The sequence below is a fragment of the Eretmochelys imbricata genome, chromosome 23, assembly GCF_965152235.1.
Source record: "Eretmochelys imbricata isolate rEreImb1 chromosome 23, rEreImb1.hap1, whole genome shotgun sequence".
NCBI lineage: Eukaryota > Metazoa > Chordata > Testudines > Cheloniidae > Eretmochelys > Eretmochelys imbricata.
The window spans coordinates 7,129,403-7,151,603 of NC_135594.1; the positions used below are offsets into that span (position 1 = coordinate 7,129,403).

Below are 22,201 nucleotides of genomic sequence, written 5' to 3' on the forward strand. Positions count from 1 at the left end.
ATTAGCTGAATGAACACTGTTTCTGACTAGTCTGAGCAGCTCTAGAAAATAAAAAAAATAGAGCAAAGCCCCCCCCAACAGCATACCGTTTTGCAAATTACAGCAAACTGCACACTCAAGCACATAACCTGCAAACACTTGTATACATGCTCAGCTTCAAACAAGTGAGCAATCCTTTGAGTTTAATGTGCCTGCTCACGTGCTAAGAGTTGATTGTGTGTGTTTTCCGGACTGGGGCCTATGATTCCTAAAATCCAGTTATTGGGAAAAAGTTTCTATGCTTTTCTTTGGTTTACTTTGGGCATTTGACAGCACCATGTGCAGAGGAATGGTCATTATTTCCCTTCTATGGTCAGTTAGGCAGCTTCTCCCTTGCTGAGCAACCCTTATAGATTCAGATTCCAATGGTAGAAAAGTTTCAGAGTAACAGCCGTGTTAGTCTGTATTCGCAAAAAGAAAAGGAGTACTTGTGGCACCTTAGAGACTAACCAATTTATTCACCTAGTCTGACCTCCTGCATAACCCAAGCTATAGAACTCCCAAAATAATTCCTGTCTGAATTAGAGCATCTCTTTTAGAAAATCATCATCGAGACGGAAAAAAGCCATCATAAAACTAGTTATAAAAGCAATTTTTTTTAAAAATGCTATGAACTGTTTCAAGAGCGAGCTTGAAATGGCAATTTTAGAAATTAGTTTACAAAAGTGAACCTCCCTTAAACTGGTCCGAAAGATCCCTACAGAGTGACACTGGACACTTCCTCCCTAGGGAATGAGCACTGTTTTGCCAAGGGAGTGAAAGACTCCAGCTGTAACCACACCCCTGCAATGCAGAGAATTTCCAGCTATGGCTGGCCCAAGAAATGATAAGTTAGGATTGGAAATCAAAGCTAGGTTTCTTGTATGGCCAGGTGGCCTCCTTTGGGAAGTGTTTGGGTTGTGGGAAGGTCTGGGCAAGTCATTTTCTATTTCCATGAAGCAGGAACAATGAAAGCAGAGCGCAGAAGGGGATGTAAGCTCTCAAGGTTAGCTTTAGTTAGGGATGACAGTTTTAAGTGTCCAGAAGGCAACTTCTTACCCATCTCATCTACTCCCTATCTCCATAAGCCTTCGACATGCTGACGGTAGTGACAAAAGAAGCACAAAGAGGCCTGACTGGGCCTCTGAATGTTACAATAATAAGAATAAACCTAAGGGCTTCTAGTACCAGCCCAACAAAGCCAACACACCCATGAAACAAGTGAATTACATTCTTTATGGTGACTTATGCCTCCTCGGGGATCCTCAATCTAACTCTCGCTTGGAGTCAATGGGAGTTGGGATGGGGGAGGCTAGCCCCCAGCTCCCCCCTTTCCGGCTGCACACCCCCACGGTCAGAAGCCTCGAGCCCCCCCCTCTGCAGCTGGAGGTGTCCCAGGCCAGCTGGATCCCTGAGCCACCCCCTGCAACCACAGCCAGAGGAGCTCTGGGCCAACAAGAGCCCCTTCCCTGCAGCTGCACCGTGCCTCCCCAGACCCCAAGTCACCCCACAGGAAAAGCTCTGGTCTCTTCTCTTCTGGAAGAAAAACCTGAGCTTTTGATAAGCGTCATGTAGGTTCCAGGGTGGCTGAGGAGGCGGTATGTGTTACTCAGCTTCCCAGGTTTATCAGTAATCTACCTGCATCTTCCCTCACCTCGCCTTCCCTTCCCATCCCACAAGTCCCTCCTTTTTCTCCCCTATCAGAACATAAGCTCTTGCTGCAGCCTTCTGTTCTGTATTAGAATCATGCCTAACATAATGGGGTCCTAGTCCTTGGCTAGGGCTTCTAGATGTTAACATCATACAAATAATATATGAATACTAAAAAGTCATGCACAAGGGATGATGGCATGTGTTCCAAGGCATGTGGATAATTTGATTAACCAGTGTATTTATATTTATTTTAATATTGTGCAAGCATCATCCAACCCTTAGAAAGAAAAAGAGCCTGACTTCTGATCCCAGGGCAGACTGGGTCAAGAAATGGGTCATAGGCTTTGACATATGGTCACAGAAGAAGGAATTGCAAACCCCTTGCCAACCGTTCTGCAAGGAAGCTTGAGGAATGCATGGTGCTGGTCACAGCAATCTATGGTATTATAACTAATCCCTGCTATTTTCCTGTCACCTGCAACAATCAGTGAAGAACTCGCACTATCATCTCTGCGCAGACTAGAGCCTTTGACAGCACGCTAGTGTGGAACATAGCCAGGTAGCTCCCAGGCAGTGGTTTCCCCAGGAATTGAAATTGGGGGGTGGGGTGTTCAAATTTACAGGGGGGGGTGTCAGGGCCGATGAGGGGTGAGACTGTGAGGGTGAAGGTGGGCTGTATGGCATCACAGTAAAAACTGAAAAATGTTTCATGACCATTTTATTAGATTTAACTCATGTTTTAAAATCATCACACAAATTAAAGTTGTCTACTCAAGCCTTCGATGAAGCACTATCTCTTTCTTGGTTTCTTGTTATAATTTTGTACAACTCTGTTAATGAACTTCTTGAATGCAATGTGTTCATCTTTGGTGGCTTCTTGTGTGTCCGGTACTTCCATTCCTTCAATTGATATGCTCATTAGTTCATTCACATGATCAGGCAGAAGGAGACTTCTTTCAGAATACAAAGTTCTATTCAAGGATGAAAAAGAACGCTCAACTGTAGCTGTTGTGACTGGGAGTAGCAAGAGATGAATTCCTACTTCTTTCATCCCAGGAAACAGAGCACAAAGATCGGGTCGAGCCACTAGTGATGATAAAAAAGAAGTTGAAGTCAAATCTTCATTCATTCGTCGTATGATATTCCACTCTGTGTTCAAATTCTCTATTCTGTCCTGATCACATGGAAGCCACATTGCTGGTAGTGCCTCACTCCACTCAACTGTCGGTGTTTTATAGGACAGGCATCTATAAAAGCTATGTAGAGGTTGAGCAGAATCTAGAAGTTGCTGTTGTAGATTTTTAAGAATCAAGTCTGTGTACTTTTTCAGCTGTCTTAACAAATACTTCTTGTCTTCTTCACTTAAGGATTTAATATAAATGCCTTCATCAGTCAACTTCAGGACTGATGTCTTTGCTTCTTCCAGTACTTTTTCAATGGATAGCTCTCTGATTGATCCAAATGTAACTTCTATTGCTGGACAAAGATCTACTACTGTTGTACAGATGCCTGGATAGCATTGTTTAATGACCCAAGTGGTTTCATAGTAGAGAGAGAATGGCAATAGTCTTCTCTGGATGTAGCAGCAAAAGTAATCCACCAGCCTCACTACTTAGATCCATCCCATCTTGGTAGATACTTTCCAAAGCCAGTAATAACAGCTGGAGTAATTTTAAGACAACAGCCAAGGATCGCTCATGAGAAAGCCAGTGGCTTTTCCCGGGTTGGAGTAATTTGAACTTCAGTCCCAGTGTATCTTCTATATTTTCCAAGATACTCAGTCTTTTTGCAAAAAGAAAAGGAGTACTTGTGACACCTTAGAGACTAAAATTTATTTGAGCATAAGCTTTTCTGAGCTACAGCTCACTTCAAGGAAGTGAGCTGTAGCTCAGGATGAATGCATCCAATGAAGTGAGCTGTAGCTCACGAAAGCTTATGCTCAAATAAATTTGTTAGTCTCTAAGGTGCCACAAGTACACCTTTTCTTTTTGCGAATACAGGCTGCTACTCTGAAATCAGTCTCTTTGGACTCTTGCTGAAAAAAGAATATAATGAAGACATTAAATTTATAGCTTTTTAATGTCTTTTGAAGATTCTGCAGCTCGTACTAGTGCTAGTTGGAGTAAATGGCCTCTGCAGTGCGTATAGGAGAGATCAGGGTTACGCTTTTCTCCGAGCAAAGCTTGTACACCACCATGTCTTCCAGAGAAGTTTGCAGCTCCATCAAATGCACAAGCAGCCATTTCTTTGGGGTCCAACTGACAAGCATTTAACTCTTCTAAGATATGGGTTGTCACAGATGCAGCCGATGTTTCTTCTATAACTTGAAAATCTAGAAATGCATCTACTGGCCTACCACTGACATCAAGATAATGTACACAATGACTTAATACTTGATGCCCATTTGCATCAGTGCATTCATCAGCCACGTATGCAAATGTTTTGAATGTGGTGAGAGTTCTCCACTTTTTCAAATGTTGAGTCTTTCATTGTTGCACCGCATGCACTCTCAGCAAATTTGCGGATGATACTAAACTGGGAGGAGTGGTAGATACGCTGGAGGGCAGGGATAGGATACAGAGGGACCTAGACAAATTGGAGGATTGGGCCAAAAGAAATCTGATGAGGTTCAATAAGGATAAGTGCAGAGTCCTGCACTTAGGACGGAAGAACCCAATGCACAGCTACAGACTAGGGACCGAATGGCTAGGCAGCAGTTCTGCGGAAAAGGACCTAGGGGTGACAGTGGACGAGAAGCTGGATATGAGTCAACAGTGTGCCCTTGTTGCCAAGAAGGCCAATGGCATTTTGGGATGTATAAGTAGGGGCATTGCCAGCAGATCGAGGGACGTGATCGTCCCCCTCTATTCGACACTGGTGAGGCCTCATCTGGAGTACTGTGTCCAGTTTTGGGCCCCACACTACAAGAAGGATGTGGATAAATTGGAAAGAGTCCAGCGAAGGGCAACAATAATGATTAGGGGTCTGGAACACATGACTTATGAGGAGAGGCTGAGGGAACTGGGATTGTTTAGTCTGCAGAAAAGAATGAGGGGGGATTTGATAGCTGCTTTCAACTACCTGAGAGGTGGTTCCAAAGAGGATGGTTCTAGACTATTCTCAGTGGTAGAAGAGGACAGGACAAGGAGTAATGGTCTCAAGTTGCAGTGGGGGGGGTTTAGGTTGGATATTAGGAAAAACTTTTTCACTAGGAGGGTGGTGAAACACTGGAATGCGTTGCCTAGGGAGGTGGTGGAATCTCCTTCCTTAGAAGTTTTTAAGGTCAGGCTTGACAAAGCCCTGGCTGGGATGATTTAATTAGGGATTGCTCCTGATTTTGAGCAGGGGGTTGGACTAGATGACCTCCTGAGGTCCCTTCCAACCCTGATATTCTATGATTCTATGCTTCTAGCCAGTCAGTTGAGTTTCTTGCAGAAAGATAGTGAGCATTTGCTGGTCTTGTTCGGAACCAGTGTTCAACTTCAGGATGAACAAGTGACCATGCACTTAACAAACTGGAGGCCAATGTAGTGTCTGGTATCTCTTGCTTAAATAGAAAGTAGGATGCCACAGCCATGTTTGTTCACATGAACTGCGTTGTGTCTCCAGCATTCTTAACAGCCTCATTAAGTACTTCTAAAATTGGCTTTGAAAGGGGGCTTATAAGGCTTTCTGCATGTTGATGCACTCCAGAGGCCTGGTGTTTTGCTGCCTTTTCATGTAGTTTGTCAGCATTGGCTTTGCTGATCCATCTGACAAACCAAAGTCCTCCACTTTTACCAATTGTAACATTGGGAAGCTTTCCTTCTTCGTAAGGTTTTTTGCAAGAGGTGTGCCAGTAGCCATCTTTTGTAACTTCAATAAATGGGAAGACTTCAACCAACAAACATTGGGAACTGCCTTTAGGTTTTGGAGACACTGTTTCTTCAGTAGGTAGCTGTATTTGTGCTTTGGGCTGGCCGGATGTAGATGCACCACTTGACCCGTCAGATGACATGTTGATATATTCTTTTCAGAGTAGCAGCCGTGTTAGTCTGGGTCCACAAAAAGAAGTGAGCTGTAGCTCATGAAAGCTTATGCTCAAATAAATTTTGTTAGTCTCTAAGGTGCCACAAGTACTTCTTTTCTTTTTGATATATTCTTGGTTCTTGATGTGTTCTTCACCTTGGTTAGTTTTTGAGGCCTTTGAGTAGAAAAATTTGTTGTATTGTTTTTTGGTCTTTTCATTTTCACTTTGACCTGCAACATATAAAAGAGATATGAATAAATTAAATGTTTTGTTAGTATATGCAAATTTAACATAAGGATAATGCAAAATACACCAAAACACAACAGGTCTAGATTTCTAAAAAAACAATTTAAAAAAATGTATTTAATTTAAATTGACTTTTGAAAAGTATGCCATCATGAGATAAGAGGGAAGTCCTCTCATGAATCAGTAACTGGTTAAAAGATGGGAAACAAAGGCTAGGAATAAATTATCAGTTTTCAGAATTGAGAGAGAGAAATTGTGGTATCCCTGAGGGGTCGGTACTGGGACCATTACTGTTCAACATATTCATAAATGATCTGGAAAAATGGGTAAACAGTGAGGTGGCAAAATTTGCAGATGATACAAAACTATTCAAGATAGTTAAGTCCAAAGCAGACTGCGACGAGTTACAAAGGGATCTCACAAAACCGGGTGACTGGGCAACAAAATGGCAGATGAAATTCAATGTTGATAAATGCAAAGTGATGCACAAAACAATCTCAACTATACATACAAAATGATGGAGTCTGAATTAGCTGTTAACACTCAAGAAAGAGATCTTGAAATCATTGTGGATAGTTCTCTGAAAACATCCACTCAATGTGCAGCGGCAGTCAAAAAAAGCAAACAGAATGTTGGGAATCATTAAGAAAGGGATAGATAATAAGACAGAAAATATCATATTGCCACTGTATAAATCCATGGTACGTGCAAACCTTGAATACTCTGCGCAGATCTGGTCACCCCATCCCAAAAAAAGACACACTGGAATTGGAAAAGGTACAGAGACGGGCAACTAATATGATTAGGGGTATGAAACAGGAGAAGAGATTAAAATGACTGGGAATTTTCAGCTTAGAAAAGAGACGACTAAGGGGGGATATGATTGAGGTCTATAAAATCTTGACTGGTGTGAAGAAAGTGAATAAGGAAATGTTATTTAATCCTTCACATAACACAAGAACTAGCAGTCACCCAATGAAATTAATAGGCAGCAGGTTTTAAAAAAAACAAAAGGAAGTACTTCACACAATATACAGTCAACCCGTGGAACACAGGGGATGCTGTGAAGACCAAAACTATAACAGGATTAAAAAAAGAACTCGATAAATTCCTGGAGAATAGGTCCATCAGTGGCTATTAGCCAGGATGGGGAGGGATGCAACACCATGCTCGGAGTGTCCCTAGCCTGTTTGCCAGAAGGTGGGAATGGGCAACAGGGGATGGATCGCTTGATGATTACCAGTTCCGTTCATTCCCTCTGAAGCATCTGGCCTTGACCACTGTTGGAAGACAGAATACTGGGCTATATGGACTGACCCAGTATGACCATTCTTATGTAAAAATTAATTATAATAATAAAAATGTTTAGTACAGAAACTCCCCAATATAATGATCTCTCAAGATGGCAACGATCTGAGATGATAACCTTGGCAAATAATGGATTTTAAAAATCTTGGCCTACTAGGAAACATATCTATATAAAGTTTTCATTCCCATTCACAAATCTAGCATTCTGGAGCAAAGTCATTAAGATATAGTCCAACAAACAAATATTTATTTAATGTGCCCCTCACTTTTCCCTCCACCGCACCCCACTCACCGGTGTTGTCCTTGGTCAGTGGAGACTCATCATTCAGAAGTGCTTTCACATGAGTACACCTCCCAGGTCGGGGGGGCAAGAAGGCACCTTGCTCGTTCCTCCAGCTGCTCACTGTTCGCTCTGGCCACTGCTGTTCATTGTGCCACCCTTCACTCCATCGCTCTGTTGCCAATGGCCCTGCACCGTCACCTTCTGCTGCTGCCTGCCACTGTGACCTCTGCAAGTTGGTCTCTTGAGGTTCCACCCAGCTCTCAGTGATTTCAGCTCAGCTCTCAGTGGGGGAACCTCACAGCTAGTGCAGTCTGGGCTGTGTCTTCCACAGAAACACTGTCCCACAGCAGGACTAAGCACTTAGACCTGATTATCAGTGATTTCAGCTGCAGTGGTCACTTAACAGAACAAAAGAAACTATGGAGCCTAATCAGCTCTGTCTTTGAACAGTGGAGAGGGACAGGTCCCCACCCTCTCTCTTGATGCCCTCAATCAGCACAGGCTAAGTACAGTTCTACTGCCCTTTACTCATACAGTAAGAACAACATTTCATGCCCCCCCCCCCCCCCCATTCAAGTGATTGTAACCTAACCCCAGCCAAAATCTATCACTTGGCATCACAGCTCTGTTTGCTGGATACCTAGGTAGATTAGGTGTGAATGTAAATACAATCTGGTCCTGAAGCTTTCCCCTCAGCCCCTAGCTCATCACTAGCTGTCAGGGAGAGCTCATTTTGACTTTGCTTACAAATCATCATTTGAAATTATTAGGTTGGCCAACATCACCAAAATGAATGCACTGACATTGTCATAAAAAACAACAGCTGTATAAGGAAGCTAGTCTATGATCATACTTTTCAAATCTATTATACTTTTTCAGATACACTGTATATGCTTTTAAAGTGTGTATTAATGTTTCAATTTCAATTCAAATTTCCAAACAGTCACTAAATTGGCATGTAACTAGTTCACAAAAATGGGAGGGGGGGAATTCGGGGGAGGGTGTAGGAAAATCACTGCTCCCAGGATATACTTCTCAGGCAGGAAATGAAATGACAGCCTCAAAACATAGCAGGACTTTTGTGGTTGTTTGAATCTTTTTCCCTGTTCGCGTGTTTCCGAACAATGTGACAGTAGTATCTGGGACACAGAAGGAAGAGAAACTATTGCACTGCCAAACGACTAAGAGTCACTAATCATAGCAGTTGGGTTATCCCCTCATGGAAATACTGAAGCTGCCCTTGCTATTCTGTGATCCTCCAAGGTAGCTGAACAATCAGTAGGGGACTTTCTGTTAGGATAACTGGCCCTGTCTGGAGGAAGGTGAAAGGACCCAAACCTACTTAGCGTCCCAGTCCAGGGAGCTTGAAGAAAGGAAGAAGTACTTCTTAACTTCCCCTTGTCTGACTGAGAAGTCAGAAGAACTATTCTCCTCTGTGGTCTCCCCAAACCATAAGGTCCACACAGGCTTTTCTACTACATCTTGCAAACCTTGATCCTAGCGAGCCCTTAACAGGTCAATGTAACAAACCATATCTTCATTTCTAGAGCAGTAAATCTACAGTACCTTTATTTGAACGGTGTAAAACCAAAACAAAATGAAAAATGTTTAAGAGGACACAATCAGTAACCATTGGAACAGCTTACTGAAGCAAGTGGTCATTTGGAGTCTTTAAATTAAAATTAAAACTGAGTATCTTTCTAAAATAAATGAGGCCTCAACTCCCAGAGGTGATTGCGAATGGGTCGGGCGAGGTGGAGGGGTGAGAACACTCACTCTGCTCTTTGGGGTAGATGTGAGGGGGTCCCAATACTTTTTTGCTTGTAGACATGGAATCATGCTGTGTTAATGGTCGAGAACCATGGACCTAGTTCACAAAATACAACGTCCACGTAAAAGAGAAGCTCCAGAACTAGAGCCTCAAGGTATTAGGACTGATAGTGTTCACTCATATAGAAGGGGGAAATAATTTCCTGCGGGAATCTCTGATCTGTGTTATGCAGGAGGTCAGACTAGATGATCATAGTTGTTCCTTCTGGCCTTAAAAATAAATTAAAACATGTCTAGCTAGGAGTAACAGGATGCAATTCAGGCTGAATTGGGAAAAACCTTTTGACCATGAGACCTATCAGACTGTGGAATAAGTTCAAAGAATAGTGGCGGAAGAAGCTTGGAATATTCAGAATTAGACGAGCTAAAACACTGCAGAAAATAGAATAGGGAACAATCCTGTACTAGCCCCAAGAGACAGACTTTTGAAATGTTTTTTATTGGCTATCAAGAACATGAGCTGAGGAACAAGGGATCAGAAAGCACTTTGTTTTGAAGATCCAAGTTCAGCACAACAGAGAATAAATTCTAGAATAAAGTAAAGCAGTCTTACCATGCTCGACAGCGCAGCTCCCCATTTTCCCATCACAGCCTAAGGACGTATCTGGTAGAGCATGAACAAATTCTGTCTTTAGCCCATTAGGAAGTGGAGTTTCATGAACTGTATTCTCGCATGGCCCAGAGTTCATCTTTTCTGAAACTGATCCAGGGGTTCCTGCTGATGGTGCATTTTCCAAATTGGCTGCCAACTTGGAAACAGTCCCATTTGCCTGCAAGTCCAAAAATTCAGTCTTCATAGGTAGGGTTTGAGCTATCAGTTTAGACTGTTTCACTGCATTGCCTTGCAGGTTGCTGATATTCTCCTTCAGCCATGTAGTGTTTTCTGCTGTTTTCTCTGGTAGATTTTCCACTCGTGTCACTACAAAGATTTTATGGCCTCGCCCAGGACTGGAAACAGAAATTCTCCTCTCATTTTCTTGAGTGTTAGCATGTGCCTGAGCCCCTGGTATAGTCCCAATGCTTCCCCCTCCTTTGGGCTCACACTTTGTTTCTTCAGTCATGTTTGAAGGGGCACTTCTGTCCTCTGAGCTAAATGCATCCCTTGTCTTTTCAGGAGAAAGAAATGACTGGGGCACATTATCTACATGAACAGAATCATTTTGTTTCTGTGATTTACTGAGATCTTTAGTCTCTAATCCAGTGTCTACCTCATCATCTGTGTCAGAGTCTGAATATATCACCCCATCTTTGTCACTGTTTATTGCCTTGTCTGTATGCCTGTTCTCTTTAGACACCGAAGTCTCCCCCACTTCATCTCCTTCAGGTGTTGCTGCTGTGTCATCACCCTGGCTGTTTTCCACAGGTCCCTCCTCAATCGGCTCAGTGATGGTGATCTCTGGCATAGAGGCAGATTGCTGAAGTTTCTGTTCTTTCTCCTCTTTCTCTTTGGCCAGAATAAAGTTGCGCTTGCAACCATTTTGGATTTCAGCTAAAAGAGCCTTCTGGGTTTCAATAAAACTCTTCACCTGCAAGAGGGAGAGAAACACTGCTGAAACTGCAAATAGTCTGAGATACAGCATATAGCATATTTACAGCTCTCTCGGCACAACTCAATCTTGGTGCAGAAATCCGTTTCTGCATCAATTTTATGGGCTATCCAATTGCTTACACACAGAATATGGGAACAGCGATAAAACTTTAACTCCACTTGGGTGGGTAAACCAACTAGTAAACTTCAGCAAACATCTATTGCAGTTATAAGAATAATCGGTCCATCTACTGTATTTGAATGTACTTGATTAAAAGCAAGGAGACTTTGTTAGCAAAGCCAATAGGTTTTGGCTTTAAAAGGTAGTAAAGCTTTCTCATTAAGTGACTACAAGAAATAGTCTGTTTTGCTTTCCTGCCTTGATACAAGATGGAATGAGAAAATTAAGTATTTGTAATTGCTGTTCTCCGAGGATGACTCCTTTTCAAATTGTAACACCGAGGCAGGGATGGTCTCTCACTGTGTTCAAGACCCAGTGCGATGGGAGGACCCTCACTCATCCTGATTTGGGGTCTGATTTCAGTGCCATCGCAATGCAAATATTAAAAAAATAACAGGTCAAATCACTCCCATAGGTATAGAAAGGACTGACTCAACTCTATGGAATGACTGGTGGGCAAGTGATGTCATGGGTATCTTTAGAGAACAATTACCACCAGTAAGTAACTATCATTTTGCTAAAGATACAATGACAAACACCACACTGTAGGAAGCGTAGTCAAGGCTAACACATCTTAAAATAGCCAAAATTAACATTTTTTAAAGGTATAAAAAGGTATACATTGAGGTTATGAAGGATATAGGTAAACTGAGAGACTTCGCTAAGAAATTGGAAAGAAGATCATAAAGGTATTCCAAAAACGGAGTAAAAAATAATAAAAGATCAGAGTCTGGATGCCCCCAGCTCAGAAAAATTCTAACAGATCAAATTTTGATTCCTATCTAGAGGCCTAATCATGTTCTATGGCCTACACTATACAGGAGGTCAGACTAGAGGATCACAACGGTCCCTTAGAATCTATGAATCAAAACAGTGGTGTTTGTTGAATGCATACAAAGAATTCCCCTGTGGCTGCCTTGAAAATTTCCTGGATGGGAACAGATCAAGTCTGCTGAAGCAGACTTGTGCCATACACAACGAGCCTCAATATGACCTTACAGTGAGAGAGAGTGTCTCGCAGCCATTTAAATACATGGCTTTCTCAGAGAGCAGAAACTACAGAGTTGGCATTAGGTGAGAAAAAGCTTGGTGGATTGTCTGAGTAGATAAGAATCCAAAGGACCTTTTTACAGCTTGTGAAGAGAATCACCTGGACAGGTACACCGATATGGAAAAACATTAGCAGAATGATTGACTGATTAACTCCATTACCATGATATGACTCACTGGAGGGTGTGCAGTCACCAGTCTACAGCAAGCTCATTTGCTGTGTGAGCAGAGTCAATGCCACCAGGAAAATGACCCTGCATATTGGAAGCCTGAGCTGAAAGGCATCAAGTGCTCAAAAGGAGCTGTCAACAGCTTAGTTAGGACCCCATTAATATGGCATGACATATTATGTGACATGACATTGGGAGCTTTCCAATGGGAGGTTTCAAAGTAACAAGCCCCTGATGAATGTGACAAAGGACGGGTCTACCTTCAACATGTTGCTGTGGCAGATGAGAGAGCCAGGCACTATGACCCTGGGGAGCACAACGACCAAAAAAAAGACACCCAGAAGTTTATATCTCTGCTAGACCCAGCATTAGAACACTGAGTTTGGGAGGTTCCTGCTTTGGTTGTTTATAGGAATGGGCTTGGCTATGGCGGGAAGCTTTAGAGAGAGAATGAATATTCTCTGAGACGTAATGTCAGTCTAGAACCACACAAAGTTCATAGGCACAAAAAATGCAGTGCAACTTACAGACTCCTTTTTCGGTTCCCTGTCTAAATCCAGCCTGAGCAGAGAATGATTGACCTTCAGTGCCAAGGACAATGCCATCAGACCCCCCGTTTTAATCTCATTCTCCCGCAGGTCTAGTCGAAGGAGTCTTGGACTCTCTGCAATGAATTCTGCTACCGCCACAGCACCTGCAGGGGAATAAAGGCCTCCGATGATGAACCATGACAATGGAAAAAAAAAGAAACTGGCTCACAACATGCTCCCCATAAACAACAGAGAAAGGTTCTTACTTGTGTACTTTAGACCAGTGCTTCTCAAGCTATCTGATGTGGAGGACTAGCATTTTTTTTTTCCAATGTGCGCGCAGACCAGCAGCCGATGGCTCGCGGGCTGGTACCAGTCCGCAGACCGCCACTTTGAGTAGCGCTGCTTTAAGGCTTAGTGAGACGGGGCCCATTTCTCATTACAGAATTTTGTCCAGATTCTTGCTATTGTAACAATCTGCTCTACAAAAATCTAAGTATTAACTCTATTTGTTTTCAATGAATTGAAAATACAACATCCTGGTCACCCATAAATAAAAGACTCCAAGGCACTTTCTGCCAAGTAAAGGAATTAGCATTGATGCTCTGGCTGTATTTCAATTTTATAATGCCATTTTGCCTTCCTACATTCCACCAATTGCTACAGTTTAAAGATGGTTTCAGAGTAACAGCCGTGTTAGTCTGTATTCGCAAAAAGAAAAGGAGTACTTGTGGCACCTTAGAGACTAACCAATTTATTTGAGCATGAGCTTTCGTGAGCTTCCACGGTATGTATCTGATGAAGTGAGCTGTAGCTCACGAAAGCTCATGCTCAAATTGGTTAGTCTCTAAGGTGCCACAAGTACTCCTTTTCAGTTTAAAGATGACAGGTTTCAGACTAGCAGCCATGTTAGTCTGTATCCGCAAAAAGAAATGGAGGACTTGACACCTTAGAGACTAACAAATTTATTTGAGCATAAGCTTTCGTGAGCTACAGCATGGATCTGATGAAGTGAGCGGTAGTTCACGAAAGCTTATGCTCAAATAAATTTGTTAGTCTCCACGGTACCACAAGTCCTCCTTTTCTTTTTGCAGTTTGAAGATGGTATTCTTCACTTCCTGTCATAAACCCAGGTGTTCTTTTATGCATTGTTAAGCAGATGTTTTCTAAACCAAAAGTACCTGACTTTCAGAGGGGACTCAAGTGTTTCCTGTACATACAGTTTATACAGAGTGGGATCTTTTAAGATGAAAGAAACTATAAATCTAACATAGCAACTGACAATTTTCATATTCCCATCGAAGTACAGTTTGGAAAACTCATTCATACATACCAGTAAGTTACTACACAGATTCCAAAACATCTAGATGCTTCATAAGCAAATAGATTGTAGGCTCTTTGTGGAAGAGACCATGTCTTCTAAGACTTTAAGAAGAGGTTACTCACCCTGTGCAATAACACTGGTTCTTTGAGAGGTGTCCCCCCTGCGGGTGCTCCACTCTTGGTGTGCATGTGCCCTTGATCAGAGATTTTCCTTAGCAGTGTCCGTTTGGCCTGCACACGCACCACTGGTATCCTCGTGCCCTTCACCAAGGCTATGTTATTCTGTATGGGTCAGTTCCTTCTGCACCCCCATGTCTCAGAAGCAACTCCAAAGCAGAGAAAAAGAGGGTGGGTCATGGAGCACTTATAGGGACACACATCTCAAAGAACCACAACGACTGTGCAGGGTGAGTAATCATTTCTTTTTTGAGTAGTGTCCCTACGGGTGTTCCAGGCTTGGTGACTTCCAAGCAGTATCCCCAGGAGGAGGAGGGGGCTTCAGAATGGAGTCCATCACAGAAGAGAGATCTGCATTGCCAACTGCAGCATCAGACCTGGAGGCATCCACCAAGGCAGAGTGTCTAAAGAAAGTATGTACCGAAGACCACGTAGCGGGTCTGCAGATTTCTGGAATGGGAACATTTTTAAGGAGAGCTATAGATATAGACTGTGATCTGGTCGAGTGTGCCAAAATGCTGGTGGGGGGGGGTGGAATGTTCACAGCCTGGTAGCAAACTACAAAACACTTGGAAATACATTCCGAGAGTCTCTGGGTAGAAATGGTGGAACCCTTAAATTTGTCTGCAATCAAAAGAAATAGTCTATTGGATTTACAGAATGGTTTAGTTCTATCCAGACGATGGATAACGCCCTCTTGACATCTAGAGTGTGGAGAATAGTCTTCTGGTTGGAAGCACGCAGTTTTGGGAAGAAATCCGGCAGGTATATGATCTGATTCAGGTGAAATTCAAAAGTCACTTTCGGGAGAAACCTGGAATGCAGCCATAAAAGGACACCGTATCCTTGTGAAATGCTGTAAAAGGGGGATCTGCCATTAAAACCCCAACCTCTCCGACTGCGGGCGGAGGTAATCGCCACTAGGAAGGCTGTTTTCTTGATCAATTCAAGAGGGACCAGGTGGCCATTAGTTCAAATGGGGGCTTCGTGAGGCTTTTGAGAACCAAATTCAGGTCCAAAACAGACGTAGGAACCTTTACCTATGGGAGCAGATTCCCTAAGCCTTTCAAAAATCTCGTGGTTGTGGGGTGAGCAAACGAAGAAAAACCTTCAATAGTAGTATAAAAGGCTGTTAGGGCAGCCAGGTGAACTTTGATGCAATTGAGGGACAATTTCTTAAGCTGCAACAGGTACTCCAGAATGAGAGGAACTGGGGCAGATTCAGAAGCAGTACTGTGGAGTTCACACCAGTGGCCAAATCATGTCCAGTTCTGGAGGTAAGTTCTGGTGGAAATTTTTCTACTATTTAATAGCACATGTTGTATCTCCGCAGATCAAGAGGGATCTAGCCCTGAGAACCATTCAGGACCATGACTTGAGGCAAAGAATGACAAAGCTGCGACGTGTCAGGGGTCTGGCATTTTGAGAGAGAAATTAAGAGACAGTTGAAAGATCTATCAGAGAATAGAGAACATGGTGAAACAGTAAGGGAAAGCGCTTCTCTCGACCACGTCAGGACTATCAGAATGACTCTGGCCTTGTTCTGCTTGATCTTATCACCTTGAGAATGAGAGGCATCAGAGGGAAGGCATAAAACAGTTGTGGTTAGATGTTTGGCTGCACGTGTGTTTTCCCTGTGTGCTGCCCCAGCTCTGTGCAGACAGACAGCACAGCACAGCAGACCTTGAGTGAACCGTCCAATGACCACAAGATTTGTTAATGTACGAAGGCGCCAGGCCAGGTTTGTTGTCGATAAAGCACAGTAATAGCACCTTGCAGACTTTACGAAGATACTAAGACATGTATGCCTGTGACAATGGACGCAGCTTAGTGAATGGCAGGACTTTCCATTCCCCCCTTGGCTGGAAAAAGATACTCCCTCTGAGATGCATTTTTATACCCTGATACAAACAAGTTAGTACTGCCTCTGACATACTCACTGCCCCCTGACGTGTCTAGTTATTACCTTGTACATATTGGTTCGATCAAAATATTTTTATTACGTAGAGTTATCCTGACCCTATCTTTTAGGAAGGGTCAGTGTGTTCCTGTTATCCTTGGGGAATGGTTTTGTACCATCCTTGATATTGGGGCGTTCTGGTACCACTTGATATTGAGATGTGTTTGCGTAAGTACTCTGTGCTTAGCACTTCTTAGGAACGTGTATTTCTGCAATATCAGCCCTGTTCTTGCCAGATTCTGTGAGCAGGTTCTGCCTCACACCAGGCCTTTGATACAAGGGCTTATGTCTCAGGCGCTCTTCCTACTACAACAGTCTGTCCATCCAAGGCAGGAGGAAGGTGTCCCCCAGTGAATTGCAACCTAAACACCCCGTCCCACACGCACACATCTTGGACAAAATGGGTAGCATTTTTTGTTTGTGGGTGTGGCAAAAAAGTCTACTTCTGGAAAACCACCAAGTCTGAAAGATTCACAGTAGAACCAGAGAATCAAACTCCCACGTGTATTCTTGGGGAAACATCTGCAGAGTGTGTTGTCCATGGTATTTGGTATGCTGGGCAGATACATTGCTGATATCCTTATGTGACGCTTTATCACCAATTCCACAACTTTATTGTTTTGGCACAATCTTGCCCCTCCTTGCCAACTGATTCATGCAGGCCACATGGTCTGTCCTGACTTTGATGGATCTGTGTCTGATGAGAGGGAGGAAATGAAGACAGGCATTTCTGACCATTCTGAACTCCAGGAGGTTGATATGAAGGGTTGTCTCTTGTGGTCAGACCATCTGTTTTATTGGAATCAAAAGGTTTATTTGTGAGTTGTTTTAATAGTCCCCCTTATTTGCCATCTCAATATTTGGTGTGAAGAAGCTATCACCACCTCTCCTGTCGAATCCCTCAGGTGCTGCTTAGCCATACTGCAGGAGGAAACAACTCCAGAAATTCCATGGGAGAGGACAGTGGTTGATGTGGAGGGAAGGGGGGGTAACAGTGAGGTTAAAAGGAATGCAAGAGAGTCCAAAGAAAAATCCAAAAAATCTGACGCCTCCAATAAGGACTAATTAAGGTAATCTGAAGGCACCAATTCTAGTTACATAACTTTAGCGAAGAGCATCACTGAAGGTGAGCAGTGCTAATAGCCCCATCTGACTGACTAAGGTACAGAGAGACAAAACCATTTATTGGTGGGGCACTAGGACACAAGACATTCCCCAAGAAGTCGAGAGGCTTCACCTAATAAAGGTTGTAAAGTACAGAAAATTAAGGCGATTCAGTAAAGGAGGGTAAATGGAAGTCAGGACCTCGTAGATCCCAGGCTCATACTCATTCCCTTCAGCCAACACATAGCTTCCCCAACCAGGGAGCTCTTGCAGCCCTTTTTCCAGATTCCTTGGATTTTCCAAAACATTTCTTTGGCTCAAAGAACTGCTGGCGGGGCTGCAGCAGTTTAAAGAACTAGGAATCCCACTATGCAATCCATTAGTTCGAGATGATAATCTCATGCGGCTCTACTCAAAGTGGTGGTCCGCAGACCGGTGCCGGTCCATGAGCCATCGGCTACCGGTCTGTGCGCACGTTGGAAAAAAAAATTGCAGGTCCCCCACATCGGATAGCTTGAGAAGCACTGGTCTCACGCATCCAGTGTTAACATCGTATTTTTAAATTAAAGGACCTTCAGACTGTATGTGGTAGAGAAAACATACAAATTAATATTCGTTAGTGTTATTAGCAAAACAAGCACTATACCTCAAGGATGATATACCCGCCAAATTTCTAGGTCAAAGGAATTCAGGAAATTTTGTTCTATCCTCCCAACTAAAAACACATCATAATTTTTTTTTCCCCACAGTTGAAATACTGTATTTTCCCCACACTCTCCTAGCTTACACATGACTGGAAGGACTTCGGTCAAATTTCCAAAAATTCACCAAGATTCACAGACCAGTTCAAAAGAGTTAGGAAAGTTTTGAGCACTTGAAACCAAGGGATTATATATAATGGAAATTGCTTTGCAATCATAAAAGGGACTAGCAAAGACAAAACATTGCATTTGGGTACACAGAATGCCTGAAAAAGTCCACTCCAATGCAAAGAAAGTTTTTTTCTGATGGTTTTCTCCCCCCCATAAAGCTTCAGGTCCTAGCTTGGTCAAAAGACTCTATGGTGAATGGGCAGGGCCAGCGCTAAGTTTTTTGCAACCCCAAGCAAAAAATTTGCCACCCCCAAGTTCTGAGAGCGCAACTGCCCAAGCAAAAACAAAAACAAAAAAAACCAAAAAAAGGTCCATGGGTGCTGAGGGAATTGGCTGATGTGATTGCAGAGCCATTGGCCATTATCTTTGAAAATTCATGGCGACTGGGGAAGGTCCCGGATGATTGGAAAAAGGCAAATATAGTGCCCATCTTTAAAAAAGGGAAGAAGGAGAATCCAGGGAACTACAGATTGGTCAGCCTCACCTCAGTCCCTGGAAAAATCCTGGAGCAGTTCCTCAAAGAATTCATTTTGAAGCACTTGGAGGAGAGGAAGGTGATCAGGAACAGTCAACATGGATTCACCATGGGCAAGTCATGTCTAAACAACTTGATTGCCTTCTACGATGAGATAACTGGCTCCGTGGATATGGAGAAAGTGGTGGACATGATACATCTTGATTTTAGCAAAGCTTTTGATACGGTCTCCCACAGTATTCTTGCCAGCAAGTTAAAGAAGTATGGGCTGGATGAATGGACTATAAGGTGGATAGAAAGCTGGCTAGATTGTCGGGCTCAACGGGTAGTGATCAAAGGCTCCATGTCTAGCTGGCAGCTGGTATCAAGCGGAGTACCCCAGGAGTCGGTCCTGGGGCCGGTTTTGTTCAACATCTTCACTAATGTTCTGGATGACTGGATGGATTGCACCTTCAGTAAGTTTGTGGCTGACACTAAGCTGTGGGGAGAGGTAGACAGGCTGGAGGGTAGGGATAAGGTCCAGAGTGACCTAGACGAATTGGAGGATTGGGCCAAAAGGAATCTGATGAGGTTCAACAAGGACAAGTGCAGAGCCCTGCACTTAGGATGGAATAATCCCATGCACTGCTACAGGCTGATGATCAACTGGCTAAACAGCAATTCTGCAAAAAAGGATCTGGGGATTACAGTGGACGAGAAGCTGGATATGTGTCAGCCATGTGCCCTTGTTGCCAAGAAGGCTAACGGCATATTGGACTGCATTAGTAGGAGCACTGCCAGCAGATCGAGGGAAGTGATTATTCCACTCTATTCGGCACTGGTGAGGCCACATCTGGAGTATTGCGTCCAGTTTAGGTCCCCTCACTACAGAAGGGATGTGGGCAAATTGGAGAGAGTCCAATGGAGGGCAACAAAAATGATTAGGGGGCTAGGGCACATGACTTATGAGGAGAGGCTGAGGGAACTGGGCTTATTTAGTCTGCGGAAGAGAAGAGTGAGGAGGGATTTGATAGCAGCCTTCAACTACCTGAAGGGGGGTTTCAAAGAGGATGGAGTTCAGTGATGGCAGATGACAGAACAAAAGCAATGGTCTCAAATTCCAATGGGGGAGGTCTAGGTTAGATATTAGGAAAAATTATTGGAGGGTGGTGAAGCACTGGAATGGGTTACCTAGGGTGGTGGGGGAATCTCCATCCTTAGAGGTTTTTAAGGCCTGGCTTGACAAAGCACTGGCTGGGATGATTTAGTTGGGGTTGGTCCTGCTTTGAGCAGGGGGTTGGACTAGATGACCTCCTGAGGTCTCTTCCAACCCTAATCTTCTATGATATCACAAGAGCCAAGAGTGACATTATTCCTGTAATTGTCATTATCAACAGCATTCTCAGTAATGACAAAAAGGTTGGGGGCTTCAATGATTGATCATCCTGAAAGTAACGATCCCCCAAAATACGGTAAGTCTGTTTTACCCTCGCATGTTAGTTTAGTAGAAGCCAAGCCTAATCGGAGCACAGAGCGGTTTCCAATGAGTCCATTCTTCAGATTACGAACACCTTCATTCCCAATAGGATTGTGACCAAGGTTCAGGGTCTCCAAACTCTGCATATGAGGCTGTGGACACAAACAGAAAAATAAGGTGAAAGAGGTACATTACAACAGAATGTCAGCGCAAAAAAGTAATGACCCTCACTCACATCAACACCTAGCAACCACAGCTAAATAACGGACTCTCTTAGGCCCTTCCAAGTTCAAAATGGGAATTTCTTAGGGAGGCCCTATATTCCAGAGCATACAGAATACCACTGATTTCCAGGGCTGCTAGTTTTACAGACATTACTGTTTTGTCCATGTTTTTTATTTTTCAATCCCCACAGAGCAAAGGAGGCCTTGGTTACTGAGCTTGTGAAATTGACATTGGCCTGGTAGCGCACATATGTGCCTTGGCAACCAATCCATTCCTTCAGCCTGTCACAGGCTGACTCCCTGCCCTACCTACATCCTCTGCATTAGTGCTAAAGCCTGCTCTTCCAGCATATACTGTCATGGCTTGTGCTGCCATGGGAAGTTACATGGGAAGTTACATGGGAAGCCTACATGTAACTTAGCCACACCACAACTACCTGTAGATGGCTACTGACCCAGCCTAGGCTGGCAGCCATAGTTCTCACCTTCCCTCCATTAGAGGTGGGCACTGGATCTTCACTGTGAGGAATGGGTAGAAAGGAGAGTCAATAAGGGAGGCAGAGGAGTGAGGGGAGATGGTAGGCAAGGAGGCAGAAAGACAGGAAGAATAAGCAGAGGAGAAAGGAAAACGAGAGAAATTACTAGCAGAGAGAACATAAGAAAAGATAACCCAGGCGGGCAGGAAAAGAGACAGCAAAAAGGTGGGGCTCAGAGCAGGAAGAGCTAGGCCTGCTGCTACTAAGGAGAACATACCAACAGGGTTGGGGTGAACAGCAGAGGACATATAGCAGCTAAATAGTGCACTCTCATCCTGCCTTTTACTGTAACAGGCCCTATTTTTCATCCTCCTTGTATTCCTGATCCCTTGCAAATGCTGCCTGTCCAGTCTGACAGCTGCCCTTTTCCTCTGAAAGACTGCTTGCCCTGACCCCTCCAATATGCTACTTTAATTCTCTTAATTTCTATGCAATAGAAATGCACTTCATGCAGCTGCACAAGAACATTGCATCCACCCACTCTGCAAGTATTAAATTGTCGATGGCTTGATTGGGCTATTGCAGAACAATTATGCCTAGCTCTAGAACACACATCTATAAGATAAGCAAATTGGACTGTTTATATCTTCCTCTCCTCTCCATAGGCTCCCAGTTTAGACCTCAAACTACTCTCTAAATGAGGATCATTCAAAAGCCGCTAATCTTCTCCCCCTGAAATCTACTCACCAGTGTCATCCCCATATAAGCCATGCCAGTGTGAGTCAGCTGGTTATTCCACAAAACCAGAGTGATCAGCCCTTTCCGTTGCTCCTTTAGGCCCTCACAGATGTATGCCAAGCCTATAAAACAGTATCAGTTAGAGCGGATTTATTCGGTTGCTTTCAGCATTTTACAGGCCAGCACTTCAATAGTCACGATGCCAGCACAGTCTGATGTGAACACACAGATACTGTAGGCTTTAACAGCACTTTTCTTGTCTTATTTAATCCCTTCTTTTCCACAGGCTTTGAATGCTGCCGTCAGTAAACCACAAAATAGAACTTCACATACTGTGCTGGATCAAAAGAACATTACAGGCAACAGCATGCAGACAGGTCTCATTCATTTTAAGCAGCAAGGTGGCTACAATGAAAATTTCTCTCAATACAGAATTTTTATTACAAAAATAAAATTTTTATCCTCTCATGAAAGAGAAATTACTTAAACAGAGATATCCAAAAGCCAAAATTTTGAATATCATGTAATAATTTAAATAGTCTGTTTTTAAAGTAGGTTGTGATTGATATTAGGACACAGCAGAATGTAAG

The 22,201-nt window shown here is 43.3% G+C and overlaps 1 protein-coding gene across 1 annotated transcript in view; it reads right to left on the reverse strand.

Moving 5' to 3' along the window:
* The window catches only part of PPP1R37 (protein phosphatase 1 regulatory subunit 37), a 166,696-nt gene that overhangs the window by 19,508 nt on the left and 124,987 nt on the right, over positions 1-22,201 (reverse strand). The window contains exons 8-11 of the mRNA XM_077840151.1: positions 21,621-21,733; positions 20,184-20,325; positions 12,804-12,970; positions 9,901-10,873 (exon numbers count right to left, since the gene is read on the reverse strand). Coding sequence (XP_077696277.1) covers positions 9,901-10,873; positions 12,804-12,970; positions 20,184-20,325; positions 21,621-21,733 — 1,395 coding nt within the window. The remainder of the gene's footprint in view (positions 1-9,900; positions 10,874-12,803; positions 12,971-20,183; positions 20,326-21,620; positions 21,734-22,201) is intronic.